General features: G+C 31.3%; 2 protein-coding genes and 2 pseudogenes across 2 annotated transcripts; 1 reads left to right on the top strand and 3 right to left on the bottom strand.

Moving 5' to 3' along the window:
• LOC111312123 (Late embryogenesis abundant protein, group 2) lies at window positions 1-3,210 on the bottom strand. The gene is made up of 3 exons (XM_022912150.2): window positions 3,060-3,210; window positions 1,518-2,455; window positions 1-300 (listed from the first exon to the last, which is right to left on the bottom strand). The coding sequence occupies exons 2-3, from the start codon at window positions 2,451-2,453 to the stop codon at window positions 295-297; spliced, it is 942 nt and encodes a 313-aa protein (XP_022767885.1). The 5' UTR covers window positions 2,454-2,455; window positions 3,060-3,210; the 3' UTR covers window positions 1-294.
• Window positions 3,211-4,271: 1,061 nt separating this feature from the next.
• On the bottom strand, window positions 4,272-7,343 carry LOC111310677 (RAP domain-containing protein, chloroplastic pseudogene; annotated as a pseudogene).
• A 1,890-nt stretch (window positions 7,344-9,233) lies between these two features.
• Window positions 9,234-12,806, bottom strand: APS2 (ADP-glucose pyrophosphorylase small subunit 2). Its single transcript, XM_089762109.1, has 9 exons — window positions 12,015-12,806; window positions 11,529-11,819; window positions 11,091-11,363; window positions 10,818-10,985; window positions 10,617-10,720; window positions 10,384-10,495; window positions 10,088-10,186; window positions 9,796-9,909; window positions 9,234-9,651 (listed from the first exon to the last, which is right to left on the bottom strand). The coding sequence occupies exons 1-9, from the start codon at window positions 12,195-12,197 to the stop codon at window positions 9,535-9,537; spliced, it is 1,461 nt and encodes a 486-aa protein (XP_089618235.1). The 5' UTR covers window positions 12,198-12,806; the 3' UTR covers window positions 9,234-9,534.
• Window positions 12,807-15,591: 2,785 nt separating this feature from the next.
• Window positions 15,592-27,199, top strand: LOC149520350 (uncharacterized; annotated as a pseudogene).
• The last annotated feature ends 347 nt before the right edge of the window (window positions 27,200-27,546 follow it).

Genomic DNA, 27,546 nt, shown 5'->3' with positions numbered 1-27,546 from the left:
TTATAGATAAAACACATGGAATCATATCAAAAGAAAATAACAGTCACAACAGTAAATTCAAACACAGATTCACAGTAGCTGCGCAAAATAAAAACCAAGCCTCCGTATCCCAGGCATACATAATACATATACGCATAATTTATAGGTACCATCTCTTCCATAATTATTCTGCATGTTACCATCACAATCTAAAACTTAAATAAATTCAACACTCTATTAGAATATTATTGTGATGAACTCTTATCTGTAATGAAACAAAAGATGATCAAGATAACCATCCCTGTCAATCTTGCTCTAATCCTGCAAGCAAAATATTTAAATATGGAGTTACATAACCAAAAAAATGCATAAACCTGATAACTAATAAAAGAAAGGAAAAGAAAAGAGTCAGTAGTCACATATCTACTCTGATATTCATTAATACGACAATGATGTATTGATATGTTCTGTAAATATCTTGAAGGGCAGGCATTTCATTATTTTCATGTGCGGCTACAGCAACAATTGTCTCTTACCTATTTTTAAGAAATTGTCATACCAATTAGAGTTTTCTCAATCATCAAGAATGTTGAAAAATTACTTGGTCTCTGTTTGGTTTTTACAAGTGGTATTTGCTTTCCGCTTCCTAAAAGGTGCTAAACTAAAAATCAAAGGATAAAAGCAAAATCATAAATTTAAAAATAAACAATTACTTATAATGCAGCACTATTCCTAACATGATTACTTTACAGTCAAGTAAATCATGTATCTTCTTCTCCAAAAACTTACAATTCCACTTCTAATTCTTCACAAACATAACTTGCTTTTACATCCAAAACATGTTTCTTGCTTTTTTGCTTTCAAAAGAAAATAGCAAAAGTTTGTAAGGAGACATAAGATCCCTCCTCTTGTATTTACGGCAAGAAGAGTGCAGATCAAACTTTATGAGAGTAAAATACAAAACCCAAAAGAAGGATAAACTTATAAAATAAGGTAACATATAATTCTATCAATATTGCGACCTTCAAACTACCGAAAATGAAAGCTATAAGAAGTGAGTAAGATTTACACCTCATTAAAATATTTATCCAATACACTAACATTGTGTTTGGTAAGAGGAAGAAAGGAAAGAAGGTGAAACGAAAATTCACTTTCTTTCTATCCTTTTTATCTTTTGGTAGGAAGGAAGTAGGAAAAGGGAAGCAAAATAAGTGGATTTGCATCTCCCCCTTCCCTCAAAATCTAGTCCTTCCAGATGTTGAGGAAACACTCATTTCACTTAAATTGACAATTTATTTACGACTTTACCCCTAATCTCTTTTTTTTTTTACTCTGGATTTTCCATCTTTCATACCAAACACAATGAACCCCATCTGTTTTTCTTTCCTCACCTTTTTCCCTTCCCTCCCTTTCTTTTCCTACCAAACAGTGTAAAAGAAAATGAACAAATGTAACAGGTATTCTAAAACAGCAATGTAAACACAATCCAATTAATGTTGAACAGTAAACTTAACAAGCAAATAAAAGAATTAACACACCTCATCATCATCGTCCCCACCATCTTCCTTGTTCTTCTTAAGGCGGGTTGTGCCACCCTCCTTGCTGATGGGTAATTTCATTGCTCCAAAAGGAGTGTCAACATTGATATGACCTTTCATAGAGTAACCTGTTCCTTTTCCTCTAATCATGTCCCAAAGGGCAGATCCAAAATCCTTTGGCCTGAAAGACATAGGAATCTCAATGTAACTGATTCCATTTTTGTCGATCTTGGTGGACTTTTGGAGTTCTGCAGCTCCAATACTGACCTCAGATAGCCATACCTCATAGTCCAGTGCATTGAGTCCCAAGTCAAAGTCATTCTTATTTTCCAATTTCAAATGAAGAACTGCAATAGTTTCCTCCCAAGAGAATCTCTCGAAGTGTATCTTCTCCAGATCAATATCAGGCTTGTAAGGTATAGGGATCTCTCCAGTTTTCTCAAGTGGTAAAGTTAACCTTCCAAAAACAGGAACATCAACAATGAGATCTACTTTTATCCTATAGGGAATGATGCTCCCAGGCTTAATGTCATCATATGTACTTTTGATATCATCATATATCAAAGTAACTGGTATCTTGACAGTCTCCTCACCATGTGCATGGATGGTTCCAGCATCTGGAATCAAGCCTGAAACAAGTTTCCTTCCATCACTCTCGATGAGGTAGTTAATGTCAATGAGGGGGATTGGAACAGGATTTGGATTCTTTACGAGGACATCAACGACAATGTCTGCTTTCTCAAGATTGATGGAAGGAATGTGAATCCCAGTTACATCTGCAGTGGGCTTACCAAAGCCGATAGCTTCCTCAATCTTCTCACCAATGTCATGAATGAAATCCTTGACCTTTTCTATAAATCCACCTTTGTCTTCTTTGTCATCTGCCTTGTCCTTAACATCCCTTTCAACTATTTCTGGCTTATCAGATGATGACATACCTTAAAAGTTAAAAGCAAAGATTCAAAGTATTTAATCAAAATATGAATCTAGAAAATATGGGAAATATATGTATATATTTTCTTTTGATGAAAGAAAATACAGGAAACCGTAAATACTACATAAATTAGCAACATAGACCTCAATTCTTCTGCAACTGTCAAGTGAAGAAAGATCGAAAACCAGAGAGGGTTTTTTATGTGCATGTGTGAATGAAGAAGTGAAAGCTAGAAGCAGGGACAGCCGGACAGGATTTTGTCTAAACACCAGACAAGCAGGCAGAGCAGACAAAAGAAAAGGAAAAAGATTGAGAGAAAAAGGGAACAGCTTCGTAACAGTTGAAACTTGCAAGAAGATAGAGATCTGAGACATGAAAGTTATCAGTGTGTAAAACATCAACCAAAGGATCCAGATAATTTTTCTCACATACTACTAGTACTAAAGATATAGTATGTTGCTATTATATACATACATGTACTACTTTACTACTCCGATCCCTAATCCTACATCCAAATCAATCATCTTTTTGGTTGAGGAATGAGGATCCAATCCAACATCTTTCCAATATTGAAAATTTGAAGAGGGTAATAGAAGATGACAATGTACCTGCAAGCAGCGATTTTGATCTTGATCTTGATCTAAGTTTTGTGATTGACCACAGAGCCTACCAGAGAGTGGACAGAGAGATTAGGAGAAAGAAAATGTTCTTCCTTATTTCTTTTCTCTCTTTTAATTTCTGATTAGTATTGCTTACAATAAAAAAAAACAAACCAAATGCACACTATAATGAGAATGTTCGACTACCCTTTTGTTTTCTTATAATAAATTAATTAATAAATAAACAAATCCCCATCATGTTTTCCGACAAATAATAAAATAAAAAATCCCACCCCTTTGAAATTTTTTAAATAAAAATAATACAACTAATATGATAGCTACTCAGCGTAAATAGATGTGGCCCACATTGAGCCGAAACGGCTAGGGCCCATGGGCTATCGCTTATCCTTTATGCTGTAACCATTTTCACCACACATCTCAATTCTCAAACAAGCAACGGAAGAACCACGGCGTCCAGCAATCACCGTTAGTTTATAATCAGCATTAATAATTTATCTTTCATTTATATGACTTCCACCGACCGTCAAATGAAATCTTATCAAAAGTATGCATGAAGGAGAGCAAAAATATCGATTTTGAATCTCAATTTAGTTAATAAGAAAATAAGGGAAATTATTTTAATTTTTTATTTAATCTAAATTTACTCGTAAATTAAATCGAATTGAGTTTGAATTAAGTATGATATAATAGTTTAATATTTTAAATAAATTCAAGTTTGATTCGGCTCGATTTTTTTACTCTTATTTTCTACTTAAAATTTTTTTTACATGTAATAATAAAATTCAAATTTACTAAAACTATTAGCATTTAAAATTAAAAATTTTTTTTATAAATTATTAATTTAACCAATTTAATTAATTTTAATTAAATTTATGAGTCATTTGAATTTAAATCCAATTTAATTTTATTAAATATAATTTAAAATTAAATCATTATTTTGTATAAAATAAACTTTATCATAAATAATAAAGCAAATAAATTTTATCCATCATAACAAGTAAAGCAAATAAATTTTATCTTATTATGATAAAAAGTATTTTTTAATTTTCAAAATCGGATCGAGTTAAACCCGAGTCTTAAATGGTTGAATTCAAATCCAACCTTATTTTTTGATTAAATCTCATTTATTTGCTCAAATCCATTCAATAAATTTAATATTCATATCTAAACTTTTTATAAGTTCGAATAAATTATCCGTCTAATTTAATCTTAGTGTATAATACCTGAGAAATGTTAATATATTTATCACCAAATTTCAACAAGAGTTTTGTTCACATAAAAAAGAACAAAATACATCGCCTCGTTGATTATTAAATTTTGATATACTCGGTAGGTGAGTAAAACATAAAAATTACAACGATTAAAAAAAAAGTGAAAGAAATTGCGCTTCTAAAGAAAAAGATAAAAAGATACATGAAAAGAGTAGGGTTTTCTTTTTTTTTCAAATACACTTATATGACCTCTACAGCGTACATATGACAAAGGAAGCGTAAACAATAGTAAGGTATTGATAAGCATTCTTCTATTCTGCTTATTCTATCCTTCTCATGGTCCTCCTCGATCAAGATTCAAGATTCAACACTACCCATTATATCATCAAAATTCTGTAGCAAACCCCACACACTACTTCATCTTACTCCATGTTAACTTCCAAGGCACATTAACAACAAAGATATTTCTTCCTCTTCAATAAGCAACATAAGTAGGTAGAACCCAATGATCTTACTCTAAAAAGAGAGTGGGCGCAGAGTGCCGAATTGTGGCAAAAGACCCAGCAATATTAGCAACATTCTGAGAATTGAACTCGTTAACCTTCTGCAACCCTATCCATTTCTGACAAAAAAATGTAAGTCCCCTCCAATCTTGGATGGTGCCCATGAAATATTTGAAGTACCTTGTGCGAAGCATTCCGGAAGTACTGTCATTGCAATACCTATAAGCATTGACATTTCTTTTTGTCGAGCAAATGCCAACCTGCAACTACTAATCATTCTCCATACTCTTGGTAATTCTATCAAGTGCTGTGGCAATATTTAAGGGGAAAAAGGTGAAGGACTCAGTCCTTTCCCAACAGCCATAATCATCTCTGGCTGTAATCTCCAACTCTTCTTCCCCAGCATATGCTTGTGTTATAGTTTTGTTCAAATTAACTTCTTGTTTTATGATAAGATGGCCCAGAGAATTGGGCTAGCTTCTGATCAAACTCTTCCATTGCCTTTTCCTTCTTCTGTAAAAACATCCCACCTGCCATCATACTCACCATCTTTCGAAGTTGATGGATACTATCATCAATTCTGTTATTGAAATCCTCCAAGCTAATATCTTCCCCAAAATCAAAATCAAAATCTTCTTCAATCTCCTTGCTTTCTTTATCAATCTTATCTTTGTTTGTGAATCTTTTCTTTTTTTTTTTCTTCTTCATTTTGGCAGCTAGTAAATCCTCAACTTTATGAGTTAGTCCCCTTAGCTTCAATAGATTTGAGTGCCATTTTCCTAGCCTTTAAACACCAATTCATTGTCCATCCCCTCAGTATCCTCAAGCAACCTAGACTTCTCTTGCTTTTTCCTCTTCTTGGGTGCTTGACAACCAAATGGATCAAGCTCTCCAAAAACTCCAATTCCCATTCTTCTACTAGATCATCATTAGCAGCATTCCTAGCACTAATACTAGTATCTTTACCCAAACTTGCACGGTTTCTTCTTGGAATTGTTTTGGAACTCTTAATTTTACTAATGGAAGATCATGAACTTGTTTTGGAACGAAAATTAAGGGTTTTAAGTAGGTTTGGCTAGGGAAGGGCTTTTCCTTCCATGGCCTCCTTTCTCTATTTTTTCACAGAGCAACAAGTGAAAATACCAAACAAGAATGAGAAAAACTACAATACCAAATACTAATGTTCATGAAGAGAAATGAACAATCAACAATCCATAATCCGGGAGAAAAAGAGAAAAATGCAACATAGCACTCAGGAAAGCTCACTGCTAGGGGTGTTCATTGTTAAAACCGAAACCGAATTATCCCAAATTTCATTTTCTCTTTTCTTTAACCAAACCGAATTATTATTCAAGAATTGCCTTTGATCGACAGAAACACTTGGGTTAATTTCATTTTCTTCTGTAAGCATCACTTACAAAAAAGTTAAAACTCTTAGAATGAATTTGGTCACTTTTGACTTCTCAAGAATACAATTTAATTAAAGAATGTGCACTTACATTGCAAGAGGAGACTGTTGAACTTGAACAGTTGAACCCACTCAAATGGCAAGACTTAGTCTTTGCTTGATAAGAAAGATACAAAGAATCAGAATGGAAAACTTATTAATGGTGAATTACAAAATAAAAAATAATTATGAAATTTAACTATTCAATTAGCAAGTTTCCATCCCTTACCATATTTTTCCATTATGTTAAAAAATTATAAAGAAAAAGCAAACAAATTAGAAACACGCAACAAAATCAATTATTATAATTCGTAGAAATTAGAAATAGCCACTCAAGATTGAACTTTTTAGAGTCGAAAATCGTCAGGCAAAGAGAATGAAAGCAATGGAAGATTACAATGTGGAGGCTGGCTTGTAGAGCTGGCTGTGGTTAGGTTAGACGGGTGATGTGCCGCAGGTCACGGAGTGTGGAAGAGGGATGATGAGCGAATAAGTCGGTCACCTATGCCCCAATCAATGGCCCATAGGGATAAGATATAAGAGATAAGAGATAAGAGACAAGGGTAAGGGATGACTGATGAAAGAGGTGGAGACAAGTGAGCGTGCAGAGATGAAAAAAAAAACAAAACCATAAACCGATTCTGATAGAACGAAAAACAAATATATAATGACACGTTCTTTCTTTTTTTCATTCTTTTTGAGGAGTAGGAAAATATTGTTTTGCTGCTTAGAAAAAATGGGAAAATATGATTTTAAGGACTTCATTTAAGATTCAAAAGAAGAATTAATTATAAGTGGTTAGTTTAATAAGTTAAAGTTGTTTTTTGTGATGAAAAAATTTTAAATTTAAATTTTATCATGATTATTTATTAAAATTATTTCAAAATTTATAATTATTTGTTTTAAATTATCAAATATAATTTATTTTATTTTAATATAAAAAATTAAATAATTTATCTATTTGAAATTTTTTCTTTAAAAAAAAAAAAAAGGAATTAAAAACAAAAAGGTACAATTAATCGTCTCCCTTGTAGTTGGTGACGATGGGTACTTACGGAAGTAATGGCTGGCAGTAGCTTCTTGCATGTTGCGGCTCAACAGATGTATACATTCATCTTTATTCGAAATCAATTGTTAACTTTTAGCATACCATATTATTATATTATTATAATTTATTATAATATAATATACCACAGCATAATATATAGTAGGATAGTATATTATATTATACTACATTACAACATATTATATTTTTATCATTATACCATTATTATTATTATTATTATCTTTTATTTTTTCTTTTTTTTCTTCTAATTTGTAATTAAATAAGGGAATAGAAATTTCAAATCGACCGAGATCAAAATCTCATTAATATAGTCAAAGGTTTTTAATTAAGATAATTATTAAATTAAATTGAGATTAAATCAGAAACCTAAAATTTTGTTTGGACAGAATCAAATTTCAAAATTCTAGCTTGAATTAATTCTGTTCGTTTCTTAAAATCTATCATAAAGATGCTTATAAATTGGATGCAAAAACGATGAAACAAAACACAAAGTAGATTTTGGAAGGAACAGTGGATTTGGTGTAAGAACTTGGTGTTTAAGTTCTAGGTTGCAGGGATTTTGATTTTGAAAATTTGAGTTCATTTGGAAGTTTCTAGGTTTAGATTTAAGTTTCGAGGAAGGTGGTTTATGTTGTTGGATGATTTCTGAAAGGATCTGGAAGAATTTTGAGGTTTCTAAGATTTTTTTGGAAAAACATTGGGTTTTAGGATGAATATGAATTTTTCGACGAAGATTGAAGTTTTCGACAAAATTTTAGTAAAATTTTCAGAAACCAATGAGTTTTTTTTTAGTTTTCGATTAAAGTTTTGAGCCTTTTTAGAGAGAGGTTAGGCGTTTTTTGATTTAGAGAGAGAGTGAGCAGAGGACTCCTGAAGGAGAAATAAGTAGATTTAACTTATATAGTATTCCAAAACGTCAGTGTTTTAGAACACCTAGATTTGTGTTTAGACCCGTTGGTCTGTGTGTTGACCTGCATTGACCTGACGGAATTACAGGTTTTTTTTTCTTTTTTGTTTTGTTTTTCGATTTTATTTTCTTGATTTTTATTTTCATCTTTTATTGGTTTTATTATTTATTTATTTTTAAGTAGTTTATTATTTATTAAATATTTTGCAAAATAAAAATTCCTTTATGAAAAACATAAAAAAATATGGTAAAATAAAAAAATTTTTTTTTTAAACAAATCCATGAATCCCACTAAATTATTGGAGGATTTTATGGATTTAAATATTATGGGATCCAACAAACTATTGAGAAATTTCATGAATCATTTAAAAAAAATAATAAAAAAATAATTTTATCCTTCAATCATTTCATCCTCCAAACGATTGGAGGATTGCTTTTCAAATTAAGTGTTACCAAATTATTGAGAAACTTAATGGATTTTTTTTTAAAAAATAAATTTTTATAAATATTTTTACAATAAAATCTCACCAAACTATTAGGAGATCTGCTTTAAAGTAAGTCATACCAAATGATTGAGAGATTTATTGATTTTTTATGAATAAAAAAATAATAAACAAATATTGATAAATCTGACAGTGAAATCTCTTTAGAGTAAGACATTAATTCTCATGATACTCTTGAGGTAAGAGAATTATCTTAAATTGTTATCAAATTATTAGGACAATTTTAAGATTAATTTTAAATATTTAATATTTTGGCAAAAGCATAAATATTTTTAAAGGCTTAGATAATTTGGAATCAAATTGATACCATCTTTTGATGGGCGCTGTGAGGGTATTATAATTTTTTTCACGCGTAACTGTACTCTCAGACTTAAAATCTGGTTTTGAAAATTATATTCGATCAGGTGGCCAATCACACATAAATAAAAAAGATTGATGGTGACTCTTTTAATCCATATCTAACGGTAGGTTCATGAATTTATATATTATGACAATAGGTACTATAAACATTTTTGCCACTGAGAATAAATTATAGATGGACTTGATTCATATTTATGAAGATTAGATTTATTTAGAATGAAAGCAAGCATAATAAAGGAATGAATAATCTTCCATATTAGCATTATATTTTTCACGTAAATACGAGTTTCAAAATGTTATTTATTACAGGAGGTTATGGTTTTGTCATTTGTGAGAGTTGAGACGCTGTACAGATAATCTACAGATGTCCGTCTATCTGTGCTTGCTTCTTTCGTTTGTGTCCGAATCAAATGCAAAAACAAACAATTGAACATTTGAACGGCGACCAAGATAAAATATTTAAATCTCATAAGACGCTGTCATCCGGAATTTCTGCGCTCCGAAGAAGGACCATAATTCCCCCACTGATTACGTAACCATTGGCCTCCCTGTCCCCTTCTTCCACATTATCTTTGTTGATGATCTGCACAGCAAATTATTTATTTTCAGGTGGAAAGACTAATAATTTTCCATAAAAGTGGACTCTGAATATTATGCTGCAAAAGAAATCACGACTGGCAAGCAAAACTAATGGAGTAGGAGTAGGCGTAGTGGTAGTACTTAATACCTTAACATTTTTCCCGATCCTCGCGTTCTTATCTATAATGGCTTTTCTAATTTGAGTATTCTCACCAATTCCCATCGGGATGCCCTCGATGCTGCTCTCATGCCCATCTTCAATCTATTACCAACAGCAGAGTCAAGGTATATACAACTCGTTCAGAACGCCACAATAAACCCCACAGTTGATTCAGTCATAAGTGATTTTCAAATATCTCTCAAGCTTGTATTCTTCCCCAGTCATGCTATCCAAAGAATAAAAAGTTATTACAGGATGAAAAACTAAAGATTCATCAGACCTGATAGACGTCAGATCCCATGATCACCGAGTCTTCTATGATTGCCCCATCTCCAATTTTCGTCCTCATTCCCACCACTGAACGTTTGATCTTGCACCTCTATGCTTACAAGAGTCAAAAGGATGATTCGAAAACAAATGAAAACTGAATTCATAAAAAAAAAAAGATCTCTGCATCACGTGTCTTCAATTACTTTACTGATCATGCATATTTTTCTGTATGTTTCGCTGGTTAAAACGAGTACGATCAAGTTTGACAGGTAAGTTGAAGAGGTCTCCAGAAACTTTTCTACTTACATTGAGAATGCAACCATCTCCAATGACACTATCTGTTATCACGGCATCACTAACAAGGGTAGGAGGCAGACATCGAGGCATAGTGTAGACAGGGGAATCTCTATCACAGAAGCTGCTATCAAAGGATGAAGTTTGTGTTAGTTTGTGGGAGCCCGTTATAAGTGAAACATTCTGTAAAATGATGCACTCGCATTATTGTATTTGCAGGCTTTCCTGGTAAGTAAAGTACTGACTTGTATCCCATGTTTGATTTCTTTACGCATTCCATGTTTGCTTGGTAAAATGCTTCAATGCTCCTCATGTCCTTCCAATAGCCCTCAAACAAATATGCCTCAACCTGTCCCTTGAGCAAAAGGACAATATCCTCATTCATTGACTTTTTTGAAAGTATATGGAGAACTTAATGCATTTGTCTATAATTAGTCAAGTCTGACCTTCATTCCTAGAGATATTGCACCTCGTATCACTTCACTTCCAAAGTCATTTGCCTTAGGGAAATGTTTATTCAGAAGATTTACCATTGTAGCTCTGTTGATGAGGTAGATTCCCATACTTGGAATATTGCTATAACTGGTATCATTGAATCTAGACAAAGTTTCTGCCTGAAACGAATTTTCACAAGTTTTCCTTAAGAAAATCCTGATATGTAATTATGATGCCAAAGGCAAAATTAAGGAAAAGCAAAGCTGATGAAGACAGCTTAATACCGTATAGTTTACGGGTTCTGTGTCTGACTTCAAACTATACTGCATGACTTGATTTTCTGCATTTATTTTCAGTACACCAAAACCTGGGTCTCGATCTCTCACGGTAATGCCATTTGAAGCAACAATAGTTATATCCGATTTTCTGCTGCGGTGGGATTCTATCACCTTTTGGTAGTCCATTTTATAGAGATGGTGGCCAGGAAGGATCAGAAATTCAGCCACTGGATACTCTTCTAGGACCCATAGGCATCTTCTTATAGCATCCGCAGTTCCCTGGTGTTCAAAAAGACATGCAGTAGCAAAAGACAAAATCACAAAATCATGCCTATGTTGAGAACCGTTACTTCTTTTTCACATGAACATACAGGTACCTGAAACAAAGTATTGAATTTATTATAAATTTACAATATAAAATATGCATATGGTGCTCTGTGGTACCTGAAACCAACCCTGATCTTCAGGGCTCTGATATGCTGCAATCACTTGGACAAACCCCTCTTTCCCAAGACCTGCTCCAGAATAGGCTCTTGACAGGTGGGAATTGAGAGAAGTAGAGTTGAATTGTGTGAGAGCATATATCTTATTTATGTTGCTGTTAATGCAGTTGCTCACAACTGCATCAATGAGTCTGTAGTTAGCAGCTATGGGTATAGCCCCTTCTGATCTTCTTTTTGTCAGTGGGTAAAGCCTTGACTCTGATCCGTCTCCAAATAATATTGCTGCAACACTCTGCTATTGGATGAGTTTAATTTTTAGGCATAATTACGATATAGAAACATGGTTGGTGACAAACAACACACCTTGGAATAAAGATGATACGAATTGTGGAAAGATAAGCAACCACAGCTAACACATGGAAAGCCATATTAACAGCATTACATTCAATGAATTAAGATTCCAACTTAAAGTGTAAGAAAGATAGACCTGATTTACTGGAGGGTGGAGCAAAATAGGATTTGGAATTGGATGTGAGTTAGATATGGAAGTGCTCTGGAATTTACACGGAAGCTTTGATGAATTCTTCTGATCGTAACGACCCAATCTAAGAATTGGGAGCTTCGCCTGGATATTTAAAGGGGTAGAGGAACAAAGCTGCAATGTCATCATCACAGAAGATTGTGAAATGGCAGCTTCAATTTATAGTTAAATCTATTATTAATGTACCTTTGCTCCACTCGGTCCTCCCTGCATTTGTGATTTAAATAGACAGAACAATAAGAGAATAATTTGCTTTCTTCTTCTTCATGGCTAACGCAGATTGATCTACCTTGCATGGCTAGTTTTTGCTGATCACATACTATACTATTTAAGAATTGCTTGACGGTGCAGCATGCATACATCTAAAGGCAGGAGGCCAGCTAAATATTCATAAATAAAAAAAATCTTTGATATAATATTTTTGACTTAGGTTCTAAGCTTCTAGCAACTTTTTTCTTTATTCTCTGGGTTGATTCATTTCTTTCATTTTGTTTGTCCAGAATTTAAAGGAATCATAGTTGTCACATACACAGCATGATCAATAAAGGGAAAGGGCTGGTTCCAACATATATAGAAAAGCTAGCGTCATTGAATGATCAAAAGATCCTCCCATCCTTCTAAGGCGGGGATGGGATTGCCTCAAGGGACAACAATGCTTGGAATTTGTTGGTCAAATTCATATTGGATGAAAGCCTTTGCTTAGTCTATCAGCGTGAAAATATGGATTAGGTTCTGTCACACGTACAAAGCTTGAAGCAGAGCAAAATAAGCCAAGGATTTTTAAGTTGTCAGTCAGTGAAAAAGAGTTTGGTTTTCCTACTTTTGTTTTCGTTCACTTTTGTCAAAAAAAAAAAAAAAACATACCTAGATCCAGAATGGGGCATGGGAGGGAGGGGTGGAGAAATCCATCGGCAGAATAGTAATTTAGTGCAAAAATAATAAGGAAGCTTGATGGGATGTGGCGAATGTCGAGCATTTTGGAATGAAGTGGTTGTCAAGGTAAGCATTGTCGTGGCTTTTGATACCTCAATCTCATGCTGCTGGAGCGGACCTTTTGATACCTCAATCTCTACAATGCGTCCCGACCAAGGTCTTGAAAGGAATATATTTCCAATCTAACTATTAAAATTTCCTCATGTAAGGAACACCTAGGGTCTACCAGGTGTTACATTTTTTTTTTTCACTTTTTCTTCTTTAATTAGCTTTTTAATTTTGTTTTTACTTTTTGTTTTTTTTTAATATTTAACAAATATTTTATTAAATTGTATAAAATATATGTTTTTCAAATATTATTTATTTTTTGTGTGTACAATTCACTTATACTAACTTTCTTTTTTTTTTCAACCGTTTTTTACTTTTTAAAAAATATTTAAAAAATGTTTTTTAACATTTAGTTTTTTTTTTTTTTCGGTGTGGACCTATTTAATACAAATGATATATCATGTGTTTGGTTTTATTTTTTTTACTATTTCCTTCTTTTTTATATATATATATATTTAATGAATAATTTTTTATATCTAACTTTTTTGTAATATCCACTTAATATTGAGAATATGCCATGTATGAGGTCATATGATTGATTTGTTCGTTTTTCTTTTTTTCACTATTTGCCATTTTTTCTTTTTTAATATTTAATAAATATTTTTCATATTTCTTTAATATAAGGTCCGTTTGATATTCTTATTTCATGATTTTAAAAGAAAAAATATTAGTGAAGGTGTTGATCTTACATCTAGATTTGATTTTTTTAGGGTCTTTTGTTAGTTTTTGTTTTTTGTTTTTTTGTTTTTTTCTAAAATCAATGATATAATCTTAAAAAAAAAAAACTCATCATTGCTATTATTGCGTAGCAATTTAACTTTTTTATTTTTTTATTTTTATTTTTTTTCATTTCGTGGTTTTTTTTTTGTATTTTAAAATAAGATCACTTAAAAAAAATGTGTACACGTGATATTATATATATTTTTTAATTGTTTTAAATGAATTAAATTATTATTTAATACCTTAATTTTAAAAATTAATAGTTTAAATTTAATTGGGATGTCCACATAGTATCCTTATAAGCCCCCTTTTTCTTTTTCTCCTTTCTTTTAATTTTTAATTTTTTTTAATTTTTTTTATACTTTTTTATCAAATTAATTTTGTTTGAAAAATTAGGCTTATGAAGATGTCCACATAGTACTCCATTTGGCTTTTTTTTCTCTTTCACTTTTTTTTTTATTTTAATTAAAAAAAGTTTGTAACAAAATGTATCGATTAATAGAGATACCAAAACAATCCATCTTCGATGCTTTCGATTCGTTCTAATTTGATAGGAGAGATTTTTTAAAATTAGGATTGAGTTGGGATGATTGAGTATTTTTTTTTATAAAATACAATATTAGGGTGAAAACATATTTAGGTATTTTATCCAACTTATTTTGGAGTATATGTAAAAAATATATTTTTATTAATTTAATTTTATATTTATAATATGTGTTATATTAATAAAGTTATTATTTGATATTTTAATTTAAAAAATTAATATTTTAAACATAATAGGAATGTTTATGTGGCATCTTTTGTGAACTCTTTTTTTTTAATTTTTTTTTTTGTTTTTGTTCTTTTTTTATTTTTTAGAATTCTTATTATTTAATATTATTTTATTAAATATATTTTGTGATAATAGGAGGTCAATTCAAGTATTTATGTGGCACTTTTATCAAATGTTTTCAATTTCATTTTTAAAATTTTTTTTCATTAGATAAATTTTAATACAAAAGATGTCAATTAATAAAGATTTCAAAATAATCCGTATCTAATGGGTTTTAATCCATTTCGATCCAGTAGGGGCTAATTTTTTAAATCTAGATCGATTTGAAATGGGTCGAATTTCTTATGAGAAAAAAAATCGGAGCAAAAGAGTATTTGGGTTTATTTTTCAAGGTATATATAAAAATATATATTTCATTTTTAATTTAATTTAGATATATATATATATGTATTATATTAATAAAGTTAATATTTGATACCTCAATTTAGGGAATTAATATTTTAAACTCAATGGGAGTGCCCATATGACACCTTTTATAAACTTTTTTTTTCATTTTTTGCTTTTTTTATTTTGTCCTTTTTTAATTTTTGTTAATAAATTTTGTTAAAATATAAGACCAATTAAGGTATCCATGTGTCATCTCCATTTAGTTTTTTTTTTTTTTTTTTACCTTTCATCTTTTATTTCTTTTTTAAGTTGGTAAATTAAAAGAAATTAGCAAAATAGGAAAGATAAAACAAAAATATTTTGACTTGTAGCAATCTGTCAATAAAGGTGTTCATGGGTTGGATGGACCGAGTCCATACTTGATATTAATAGTTTATATGCTTATCTAGACTCGACTCGGCTCGATATCTTAACTAACTTGTGTGGAAAGCGTTCATTTAAGTGTTGCATGGGCTATTACTTTGTCAAGACAAAGCTTAGTCCGTGATACGTGGTATCAAAGCATAGTTGAAAAGTGTTAGAGAGAAAGCAAACATGGTTACGATGAGTGGTGGATCAAATGGTCAACAAATGGTTGAGGAGTTTAAGGCTGTAATGGTCACCTTGAAAGCTCACATGGTTACTCATGATCGATTGGGCGTGATTAAGACAACCTAGCAGAAACTGTCCAATACTTTGAATAACTTGGATAAAAAGAATGGACACCATGAGAATCCTCAAACAAGAGTTTAAGAAACTTAAGGCTCAAGTCAATGTGATTTAATTGGCTATAGGCAGGTTTTGTTCTAGCTTGTAATAAGGAAAATAGGGCCAATGTGCCGGAACCAAGATGCTATAAGGGTGTAAAAGATGTCAAAGAGCTTGAGAATTTCTTGTTTGATATAGAGTAATATTTTTGACCTGTGCGCACAGAATCAGAGGAAAATAGCATTGTAATGCTTGCAATGTATCTTGTTGAGATGTTAAGCTATGGTGGCATTCCAAATTTGTTAATGATGAGTGCCTAATCAAAATTTGAGTGGATCTAAAGTAAGTGTTGAAAAACCAATTTTTTTCTTGAGAATGTAGAGTACATGGCTTGATGAAAACTTCGAGTGTTGGTGTAAATAAGAGCATTGCAAGAGTTTGTAAGAAATTTTTATACCTTGATGTTGGATACTAAGGACATGTCTAAAAAAGATAAGATGTTTTATTTCTTTGAGTATCTCAAACCTTAGGTTAGGATGAGCTTTAAAGATAAAAGGTGTAAGATAAAGCTACTGTTATGGTTGCCACCAAACTCCTTAACGACCATGATGACTTATCCAAGTTAAAGAACCTTTAATTAGGTGGTAATAACTCCAATTTTGGGAATGAAAAAAATGGCTAGATTAATATAAGACTTTTTGATAGAGGGGAACTTCCTAATTCAAGACAAATAATGCATCCAACTTTAAGCCAAAATAATCATTAACTTGTTTTCTATGTTAGGGACTACATTGGGTGGTCGAATAGCCACACAGAGGTACCCTAATGCTTTGAAAGCTTTTTCCCAAGAGTATTCCTAAGCACAACAAATTGTTAGGTGAAGATGAATCGAAAAGGATGGCTCCAAAACATTCCTCAATGGCCTCCAATATCAATTAAATATGATGTAGAAAGAGCTTGAGAAGGCTTTATGTATGTGTATGGTGTTTAATGGCTAAATGTTGCTTACCTTTCAAGAGTACCACAAGTGTATGGATCACAAAAGTAATAATAATTGAAAGTATTTTTGATATTGTCTTTTTAGGGATTGAGAGTTTTAGACCAAGGGTAAGTACCAATTTTGATACTTTAAATATATTTGGTCCTGCGAAAATTTTTAAATTGAACTAATTAACTTAATTAAATCTAATAAACGTACCATGTAAATGACATCAATTTCAACTACAAATTATATAAATTAAAGCCTTAAACTGAAAGTTACTAAAAGTGGCAGTTTCTAAAAATAGAAAATTACAAAACCTTAAATTAAACAAAACAAAATTAAAAGCATAAAATGAAATTGCAATTAAGGAGAGAAGGGATAAAAATTAAAACTTGGAAGGTAGCAATTAAAATGAAAAATTAAACCTAACAAAATATAAAAAGGATAGTTAGCATTTTAATTTGAAAATTAACTTAATTAAAATCCTAACTTAGCCTAAAATGCATAAAATGCAAAGAACAAAATTTAAACACGAAAATGACATGAGAATGCATAAAATAATGTCCTAAAAATAGAAACTAATGATTACCTAAAAGCAAAGCTAAAATCGAACAAAAATCAAACAAATGTTTTTTGGGGCTTTTTATCGAACATCTAGTATAGTACATGCAAATCTCTAAAACTATATGGTGTTGTAAAGACTAATTGAACTACCTTAAAATGGACATAAAAATGGCCTAAAATGATGCATGAAGACTATCCCCAAAACTGACCAAAACATACAAAAAATTTAAGTGCAAACCATGACATATAAAATGCAAATTCACTAGACCTATGAACTAAAATTGTATGCAAATGTGACCCTACTTAAGGAATCTATAAAAACTGTTTTTCCACCTTAAAATAGACATGAAAACAAGCCAAAAAAGTACAGTAAGCACTTCCTAAAACTGACTGAAAATGACTAAAAAAAATGCATAAAAGTAGCATGAAATCTAACCTAAGCTACTGTCCTAATGAGCAAAATGTAGCCAAAACTGAAAATTTATACATACAGCATGAAAACTATGAATACAGCATCAAAATAGACTTAAAAATGAAGAGAACATGTGTAGGTGACCATAGGCAAAAACCGAATGAAACTAACATGAAATACTACTTGAAAACTGAAAATGGAAATGGAATTAAAATGGCACAACATATACTATTTATCATTTAAAGTAACTATATAGATATCATTTAAACATAAAATAAAAACATGAAATAAACATTAAACAAAAAATAAATAGCATGATAAAATTTAAATAACAGAAAATAAAATGGGCAGAATTTAAATGACAATAAAAGTAAATTACAAGAAAATAAAAGCACACAATCAGTTAAGCTCTTGGAGCCCTATGATGTTTTCATCAAACTAACATCGAAATCCATCCCTCTCAATCTTCAAAGAGCTTTATACACATGTAATAAGGCTGGAAAAAAAAAAAAACAGCGGCTAGAAAATGATAAAAAAAAAAAAAACTGGTTAGAAGATAGATCAGTACATAAAAATAAAAAATAAAAAGAAAACATAAGAATCAAGTCTCTTGAACCCCAATGGAAGATTTTCCAAGCTAAGGTTATCTTGGAATATCCTTTTCTTGCAAAAATAAGCTCAAATAAGAAGCAAAATAATGCTAGAAATGAAACGAACTAAGGTTGCAAAAGCAGAAACGAAAAAAATACAAACTTTCATTGATGGAAAACTTAAAAGAAACAAGAGTAGTCTTTGAATGTAAGCTTGGTAAAAAATAAAGTAAATGGAGCCTAAAAGCCAAAGCAAAGATAGCAAGAATGCTGCCTTGCAAATGGAGTGAACGACAAAGAAAAAAACTGAAATTGAAAGAAAAAAATTGCAAGACCAATTAGCCCCCATGAAATGCAAGAGCCTAAAAAAATAGTCTACCCTTGATGTTGTTTTTTTCCACAACCAAATGTCAAAGGAACTAGCTAACATAGTACCATAAAAGTCAAGGCAAGGCTAGCCTACCTCACCAATGATGTTACAACTAAAGAAAAACTATAAACTCCTCATAAAAAAATTCAAGACAGGTTCGCTCCTTTTTCATCCCCTTTCCACTCAAACATGTTTCGCCTTTATTTGCACATGTCTCTCTTTGATTTCTATAGCCAAAAAATCTTTCAAAAATAGGAAAAAGTCAGAAGACATAGATGTGAAGAAATCTAGCAGCATTGAAAAATATATTGGCATTAACAAGTTGGCTCCCTCTTTTTATGAGGTCAGTGGTCTTAAATATGGATATTCTTGTTCCTTATTGTCATTTAACGAGAGAGGAAGACAATTTCAAGCTAGCTTTAAACGTTTCATAAAAAAAAATCCCTCCAAAACCATGACTTTCTAACCTTGACAGAACATGCATTTTCATGTAGCTCATTCATGCACCAAGAGAGAATTTCCTTTGGCTTGGACACTCTAGGAATGTGGCTGGCATTGTTTTATTGTCTTTGCAGCTTTTCAACTCCTTTAAGGCTTCTTCAAATCAACATAGATTGCTTTCATCTTGGCTTGGCTCATGCACAACCAAAATAGGCAAAATTTTCAACCATAGAAACCAAAAACTGCATGCCTAGAAAACAACCACTATTTTGCTTCTTCAACTATTATTTTTGCTTTCAATCTTTGCTCATAAAATAGCTATTTTGAGATTTAATAAATGTTTTCAATTGTGGCCCAAAACTAGCTCAAATTCATCTCTTAATAACTTGCAAAATAGCCCTTAAACAAGCTCCAAATTGATGCCACTTGTTGCTTTGTTTTCTTCAAGTTTTTTGTCTAGCTTTTTGCATCAAATTTGGCTTCCACATTTTGTTGTTTAATTCAACCACTTAACCTTGAATTTACCCCTTGAAATTTATTTCCAATTTTAATCACCTCAATTTTTCATTTTACCTATATTTAGGACAATTAGCACATTTAGGTAAACAATGGATTTAATCAAGCAAAAAATCAAGTATATAAGTGTTATAATTTAGCATAAAACCCTATGATAATTCTATTAAAAAAAAGAATTATCATTAGACAACAAAGGTCATAGTAAACACAGGTGCAATTGATACCTTCATCACACTAAAAAAAGCTAAAAGGTATAGTCTTAAGGTCACTAATTATTGTGGGCAAATGAAAACAATGAATTCACCAACCTTTGCAATTAGTGGAAGGTCCAAGAATGTGATGACCAAGCTTGGGCCATGGGAATGAGGTATAAACTTTATAGCTCCTGTGGATGACTTTGATATTGTTTTAGGATTGGACTTTATGATGCTAGTTCAAGATCTCCATTCTTATTGCTAGTTACTTACTACTACTGGGAAAATGCTTGTGTGTGGTGCTAGCCATTATCTTCCCCATGAGTGAAAAAAAAATCATCTCAATGTTACAGTTTAAGATATGGATAAAGATAAAAAAGCCTTCTTACGTGGCCATATTGATTCATAAGAATGATGTAGGGTCCAAATTAATGATTGATGGGGTAGAAAAGGTATTGACAGAGTTCAAGAATATGATGCCAGAATAATTACCTAAGGCTTTGCCATATAAAGATTAATGGACCATAGGATTGAACTTCTCCCAAGAGTGAAACCTCTGACTAAGGTCCTTATCAAATGGCTCTACTTGAGTTGTTGAACTAAGAAAACAATTAGATTAGCTATTACAAGTTAGGTTTATTAAATCATCCAAAGCATTATTTAGGGCACTAGTGCTATTTACATGTAGACTATAAGGTTTTGAATATGGATACAATGAGAAACAAGTATCTAATCTTTTTTATTATAGACTTATTTGATCAATTAAGCCATGCCAAGTATTTTTCCAAACTTGATCTCAGGTTCGGTTACCATCAGGTCAGAATTATGGATGAAGATAAGCCAAAATCACTTGTGTAATATGGGATAGTGCATTTGAATTTCTTGTTATGCCTTTTGGACTGACTAATGTGCTTTTCACATTTTGTACTCTAATGAATTAGGTATTTCATGACTATCTAGATAGATTTATGATCATATACTTTGATGACATTTTAATTTTTAGCATTACATTGGAAGAATATTAGGTGTAGTTTTATCTCGTGTTCCAAAAGCTTTGAAAAAATCAATTGTATGTGAAAAGATAGAAGTGTGCATTTGGATAGACATTAATCTATTTCTTGGGCCACGTTGTGGAATAGGGCCACATCCAAATAGACATGAAAAAGGTTAAGGCCATCAAGGAATGGGTGATGCCAAGGAATATTATTAAACTTTGCTTAATTTTTAGGTTGACCAATTATTATAAGAGATTTATGAAAGGATATTCTCATAGGATAACAAATCTCACTGAGTTACTAAGAAAAAGCATAAATGGTGTTGGATAAGTGAATGTCATGAAGCATTTGAAAGTTTAAAATTATGATAAAAGATCCTATCTTAGCTTTTACTGACCTTAAAAAGCTCTTTAAAATACAAACTGATGCATCATATTTTGCTATTGTGGTTGTGCTTTTGCAAGAATGACACCTGATTACATTTGGGATTTGAAAGTTGAATAAGGTAGAAATGAGATATATGGCTCAAAAGAATGAGCATTTAGTAGTGACTTAATATTTAAGGGCATGATGGCATTAATTGCTAGATTCCTAGTTCATTATCAAGATTGATAACACAACGGTTAGTTATTTCCTTATGCAACCAACGTTTACGACCAAGTAGGCTAAATGGCAAGAGTTTTTGACCAATTTGATTTTTACTTTGGATACAAGGCGGGAAGGACAAACCAATTGGCTGATAAAGCATTTGAAGGTTTAAATTTATGATAAAGATCATGTCTTATCTTTTACTGACCTTAAGAAGCCTTTTGGAATACAAACTGATGTGTCATATTTTATTATTAGGGGAGTCTTTTGCAAGAATGACATTCGATTGCATTTGTGAGTCGAAAGTTGAATGAGGCAAAAAGGAGATATATGACTCAAGAGAAGGAACTTTTAGTAATGATTCATTATTTAAAGGCATGGTAGCATTAATTGCTAGGTTTTCAGTTCATTGTCAAGATTGATAACACAACGGTTAGCCATTTCTTTACACAACCAAGGCTCACGACTAAAGAGGCAAGATGGTAAGAATTTTTGGCCAAATTGATTTTTGCTTTAAACATAAGGCAAGAAGGACAAACCAAGTGGTTGATGCATTAAACAGATAAGTAGAATTGGCAGCTATCAAGAGGTTTCATTGTCTGTTATTAAGGTCACCCTAGACATTTAGAAGTTAGTTAAAGAGAATATGAACAGTGACCCACAAGCTAGTTTCATCATAAAGTTGGTAGAAGAAGAGAAGTCCAAATATTTTTAGGTGAAAATGGGGCATTATTGACAAAAGGGGCCATGATTGTTTGTGTTAAGAACAAAGGGTATAAAATAGATGTTAATGTGAGAATGTAATGACACACTTTAGGTCGATTATCTTGGCTGGCAAAGCACTATCATCTTATTGTGACATGGCTATTACTGGTCTCATATGTGACGAGATGTAATGGAGTATACCAAAATTTACCTCATTTGCCAACAAGATAAATTAGAGAATAAGAAGAAACCAAAAGACATACTTAAACCTTTGTTCGTGCCCACTAAAACTTAGGGTAGTATCTCACTTAACTTCATATCGAGCCTCATTAGGGTTGGTGATTTTTGGTCTATTTTGATGGTGATTGATTGTTTTTTAAAGTGTACCACATTCATCCATACCCAAAAGTATTATATTAGAAATGACATGGTTCACTTTATATTTAAAATTGTTGTCAAGTATTGAGGTATTCCATAAAATATCATTAGTGACAGGGATCCAAGATTCACTATGTCATTTTTTAGAGAACTTTTCAAGCTACCAATATCTCAAATCAATATCTTTTCAAGTTATCATATGCAAATAGATGGTTAGACCAAGCTATTAAATGGATTATTGGAGGAGTACTTGAGGCATTTTATGCAAGCAAATCAAAAGAATTGGCTTACATTGTTGGATGTGGCTTAGTTTTATTTAATTTCAATAATAAATCCTCAATTAACAAAAGCTTTCTCTTGACCCTTTTTAAAAGAATTGGTCTAATTTCAACAAGAGTTCTTTAATTAACAAAAACTCTCTTTTGATCTCTATCAAATAAAAAGTTCACAAGCCTTCAACCTCACCAAGGAATGGAAATAGAATATAGAGATTACCTAAGTATACTTAGTAAAGGCATCAAAGTGTATGAAAAGATGGTTAAATAAAGGTCGAATGGTACAACACTTTAAGGTCGGTGACCTTGTGCTTGTTAGGCTAGTACCCAAGCAACTTAGGTTCTTAAAAAAGTGGGATCATAGGTTGGTGTGTAAATATGAAGGTTCAGTGACAATCTTTCTTGAGCTAAGGAATGCTTTTTATAGGATTAACCTACTTAAATGGATAAAGATGCATCTGATATTTCATGTGAGAAACTTAAAGCCTTATCAAATAGATCCTATAGATGTAAGTCATAATAAGACTACCAATGCCGCCATCAATATGAAGCCACTATTAAAACATCGAGTGGAAGAGATTCCAGCAGATAGGCTAACCATGGTGTCTCGAAGTGCATCAAAGAGTACTTAGTGAAATAGGAGGGCTTAAGAACAGAAGAGATTAGTTATGAGAGAGAACATGATCTCCAACCATTTAAGAAGAAGATTAAAGAATTCCAAGTCACTAAGTCAATGGAGATGTCGATAGATTAAATGAGGGAGAATGTCAATTGCCAATCTTGTATAGGTCTATGATCAAGTAAAGTTGCCAGAAGGGGTAAATCTTATGTAGGAAAAAGTTTTTTCATTTCAAACAATGTAATGGTTCTTGGTAGCATAATGGTAAAAGCTTTTTGCTCTTTAGATGGAGTGAGCAATTGATAGATTGTTAGGTTGCCTAATTGGTAAAGATACATGATAAGCCACCCACATAAGATTACCCTTATAACCTTGAAGATGGTGAGAACCTCGATACTCTTTTGTAGTCATCGTAACTTAATTATACTAAAAAAGTATTTTTTCTTCCGAGTGTGCTAAGGATAAAACTTGTGTGCACCATTATGTCTCGCTATATTGTTGTGTGTTTTTTGAAACTAACTTATGATTTTTTGTTATTTGTTTAAATTTTGAGTTATCTTGACTGACTTTTATGGAACTTTATAAGCTATTGTTTCATTAAGACAAAACATAGGGTCCATTTGTTTTACTGAAAACAACTTACAAAAAATGTTTTATATGTTTGCAGGTGTTTGTTTCATTGAAAATACATGAGCCAACGAAAATTATTCTTCTAGTCAATGGAAAATTAACCCATTTCTAAGGAAATTATCTTCCTCTTTGAAAAGGGGAAGACATTTTATAGAGTTCGGTATAAAACAAAACACCCACCAAACTCATAGACACATCTGAAACCCTAAGTGCCGTTGTAATTTTTTTTTTCATTAGTATTGTCATTTCTTTCACAAGTGACACCATCGTTTATCTCACTGGAGCGACTAGATCAATTGGTATCTTCATCTCTTCCATCATTATCTTATATCTTCTAGCCATTCATAAAAAATTCCCAAACCTAAAAAAAACCTTTTACCCCGAAATTAGGTAAAGCCTCCAACAATCTCTTTTAGATCTTAGTTGTTTCATCCTTAACCAATAATGTATGTTTGATTATTCTTTCTTTTTTAACTGGGTTGAAATTAAGCAAAATTGTTGGATTTTTACTTAAGCTGTGTATGAAATTGCATTGAAAAAAAAAGAATAAACAAATTTGTTATATTGTGTATGTTGTTGTTGTGGCATCTAGTTGAGAATCATCTAAAGAGTTATATTTTCAATTTTGCTTATTTTAAGCTAGTCTAGCTGTAATGGTAGAACTATGTATTGTAGCTTAGGTTTGTGAAGACTAATTTGAACTAATTCTTCAAAGTCAATAGAACATGTTAAGCTTAATGGTTTGAGCTAATTCCTCTTATTACCAGAGAATTGGATTTAATAGTATGTTATTCCTTTAGTTGCAACTGTAATGTACTTGAGATACACCAATTCAGATATTATTGTTTAATGGTTAGTATGATTTTTTTTTCAAATGTTTTCTAAGATTTTATATGAAAAAGCAAGCAATAGTTAATTTAGGGCACATAGTACTTTCTATCTCGCATAAACAATAACTATTCTTGTACTTAGGATACACCGATCATTTCTTTTAGATATCATTATTTCATATATCATTGATCAAATGCTTCAGCTATCATTGTTCAATGTATGACCCATGTCAGAATTTGGTTTACCTTTTTTTTTGGTATGGACTTAGCACTATTGGCACTTTCTAGCTTATATTACCTTTTTTTTTTTTTTTTTTTTAACTTGGCACTTTTGATACAAAGATGATATAAAGATTTGTGCGTTTGGTATATTTTATTCAATTTCTTGTTTACTTTCAATTTGAAAACTTAGCATACATTTTTTGGCAAAAAATATTTTAAAAATGAATACTTTTTTCTATAAATGGATAATAATTCCATCCTTACATCAGTTATGGGTGCAAGGAACCAAATAGCCCATGAACCTTGTATTAATCAAGATTATGAAAGAGAGAGTTATATTAATAGTATTTTATATAGAGGTGACTAGAAATGTAATGATTAAATAAAGATACGATCAATTACATTTTTTAATGTGTGACATTCTCATTAGGAATAATTTGTTACAATTAACTAGATTGGTGAATGTTAGGGAGTAAGTAATAATTCTTTTGCATTTAATTGGCTACAATGTAAGGTTACGAGTGGTTGGATTAAGATAGATCAATTGAGATAGTTCATTGTTACTTTAGGATTATATTGAGAGCTATTTGGAAATTAAATAAGTTTTTTTTTAGATACTTGATGATTCAACTCCTTTTGAAAGAAAAAATAACCCAAGGTTTTACTCATACTTTAAGGATTGTATGGGAGCATTAGATTAAAATCATGTTCGTGCATTAGTGCCAATTGGGATTAAAGGAACATTTTGTAGTTGAAAATGGGGAATAATGCGAAATGTATTGGTTGCCATCACTTTAGATTTAAAATTTTTCTATGTATCTACTGGTTGGGAAAACGACACACATGATTTTTGTATTTTAAATAGTGCACTTGCCTGCCTAAAATGATTTAAAATTCCAAAAAGTAATAGTTAGAACTAATGAATAATAGTACCTTATTTATACTTAGAATATATTTAGCAATAATTAAAATTTGTAAATTTATAAGCAAATCTTACCTTACTGATGCTAGATATGGCATCTAGAATGGAATTATATCTCTATATAATAGTGTTCGATATCATTGGAAAAAGTTTAATGATCATAGTCAAGAATATGTAAAGGAACTGTTTAATCTTCGCCATTCATTATTGCAAACTATTGTTGAATGAGTATTTGGGATTTTAAAGAAATATTTTTATGTGTTAGATGCTGAACCATTTTTGGATTTTCAAACATAAATAGATATATTGTTAGCACGTTGTATCATTCATTGTCATATAATGTATAATCATCAAAGCAATTCAGGTGGACAAAATAGATGGAGTGTATGTTTTTGGATATACTTATGGAGGAGGCTCAAAAAAGAAATAAGCCATCAAACACTTTCAAAGCATATGCACTTACTTGAGTGGCTGCTGCTATTTCTAAGAAATTCAAAGTTGAATGTGAGCCTAAGCAAAAAATCATCTCGGGATAGTAAAAAATATATGGTAGATTATATGTAAAATTCGAAGGATAGTGGATTTTGATGGGATGACAATTTGAAAATGATAACATGTGATAAAAAAAACATATGATGAAGCAGTGATGATAATATTTTAATTTTCTCTTTTAATATTTTTCTATTGCAATAGATTAGTTATTCTTATTGTGTTTATGATTTAAAACAGGCTCATCTAAAGTATGAATAATTTTTGAACAAGAAACTTGATATTTATGAAGAGATGGCTTTGATTATTGGCAAAGATATGCAACTGAAAGTTTTGCTAAATCATTTGTTGATATTGATTTAAAAGATGTTAATGACGTTGATTTGATGCCTTTAGACTTAAAAACTAAAATTAATGATGAGGTTAGAGCAAAAACATATTCATCAATTGAAACTTTACGACCAAGATCTCATTGTAAAAGGAAAAGCGTTCAAGAAAGTGTCAAAGATGAAAAACTTGACAATATGGCAGAGCAACTTGGTGAGATTGCTAATGCCATTAAAAATTCATTGAGGATCAAGTTAGCAATATATATTTTTATTAGCAAGTGATGTTGATAAAGGGATTTGATGAGGAATCCCTTATTGCAGCCTTTGATTATCTAGTGGAGCATGAGAAACAAGCTAAATCATTTATGGTTAAAAGTAACACACTTGGAGACTTTGGCTTTAAAAGTTTTTGATAAGTTTAGGGTTGGTAGCCTAACCTGCCCTCGACAGGTTCCGACCCGACCCGACCTCATAGGATTATTTTTTTTTAAAAAAATTAGATTTCGGATCGGGTCGAGTCGAGTAGTATTAAGAAAAAATCAGGGTCGGGTTGGGTTTGGGTTTTAAGCAAACTCGACCCGACCAAACCCAATCCGATATTATATAAAAATTATTTTTTAATTATTTAATTATATAATTATATATTTATATTTTAAAAAATAATATTTTATTAATTTCGGATCGAGTAGAGTCGGGTTGTGTATGATTTATATAATATCGGGTCAAATCGGGTTTAGGTATGAAAAAAATAAAAAAAAAT

Source organism: Durio zibethinus, chromosome 1 (genome assembly GCF_047325235.1).
Source record: "Durio zibethinus cultivar Kanyao isolate XHJ-2024 chromosome 1, ASM4732523v1, whole genome shotgun sequence".
NCBI classification, from domain to species: Eukaryota; Viridiplantae; Streptophyta; class Magnoliopsida; order Malvales; family Malvaceae; genus Durio; species Durio zibethinus.
This window is presented reverse-complemented; position numbering and strand designations above follow the sequence as displayed.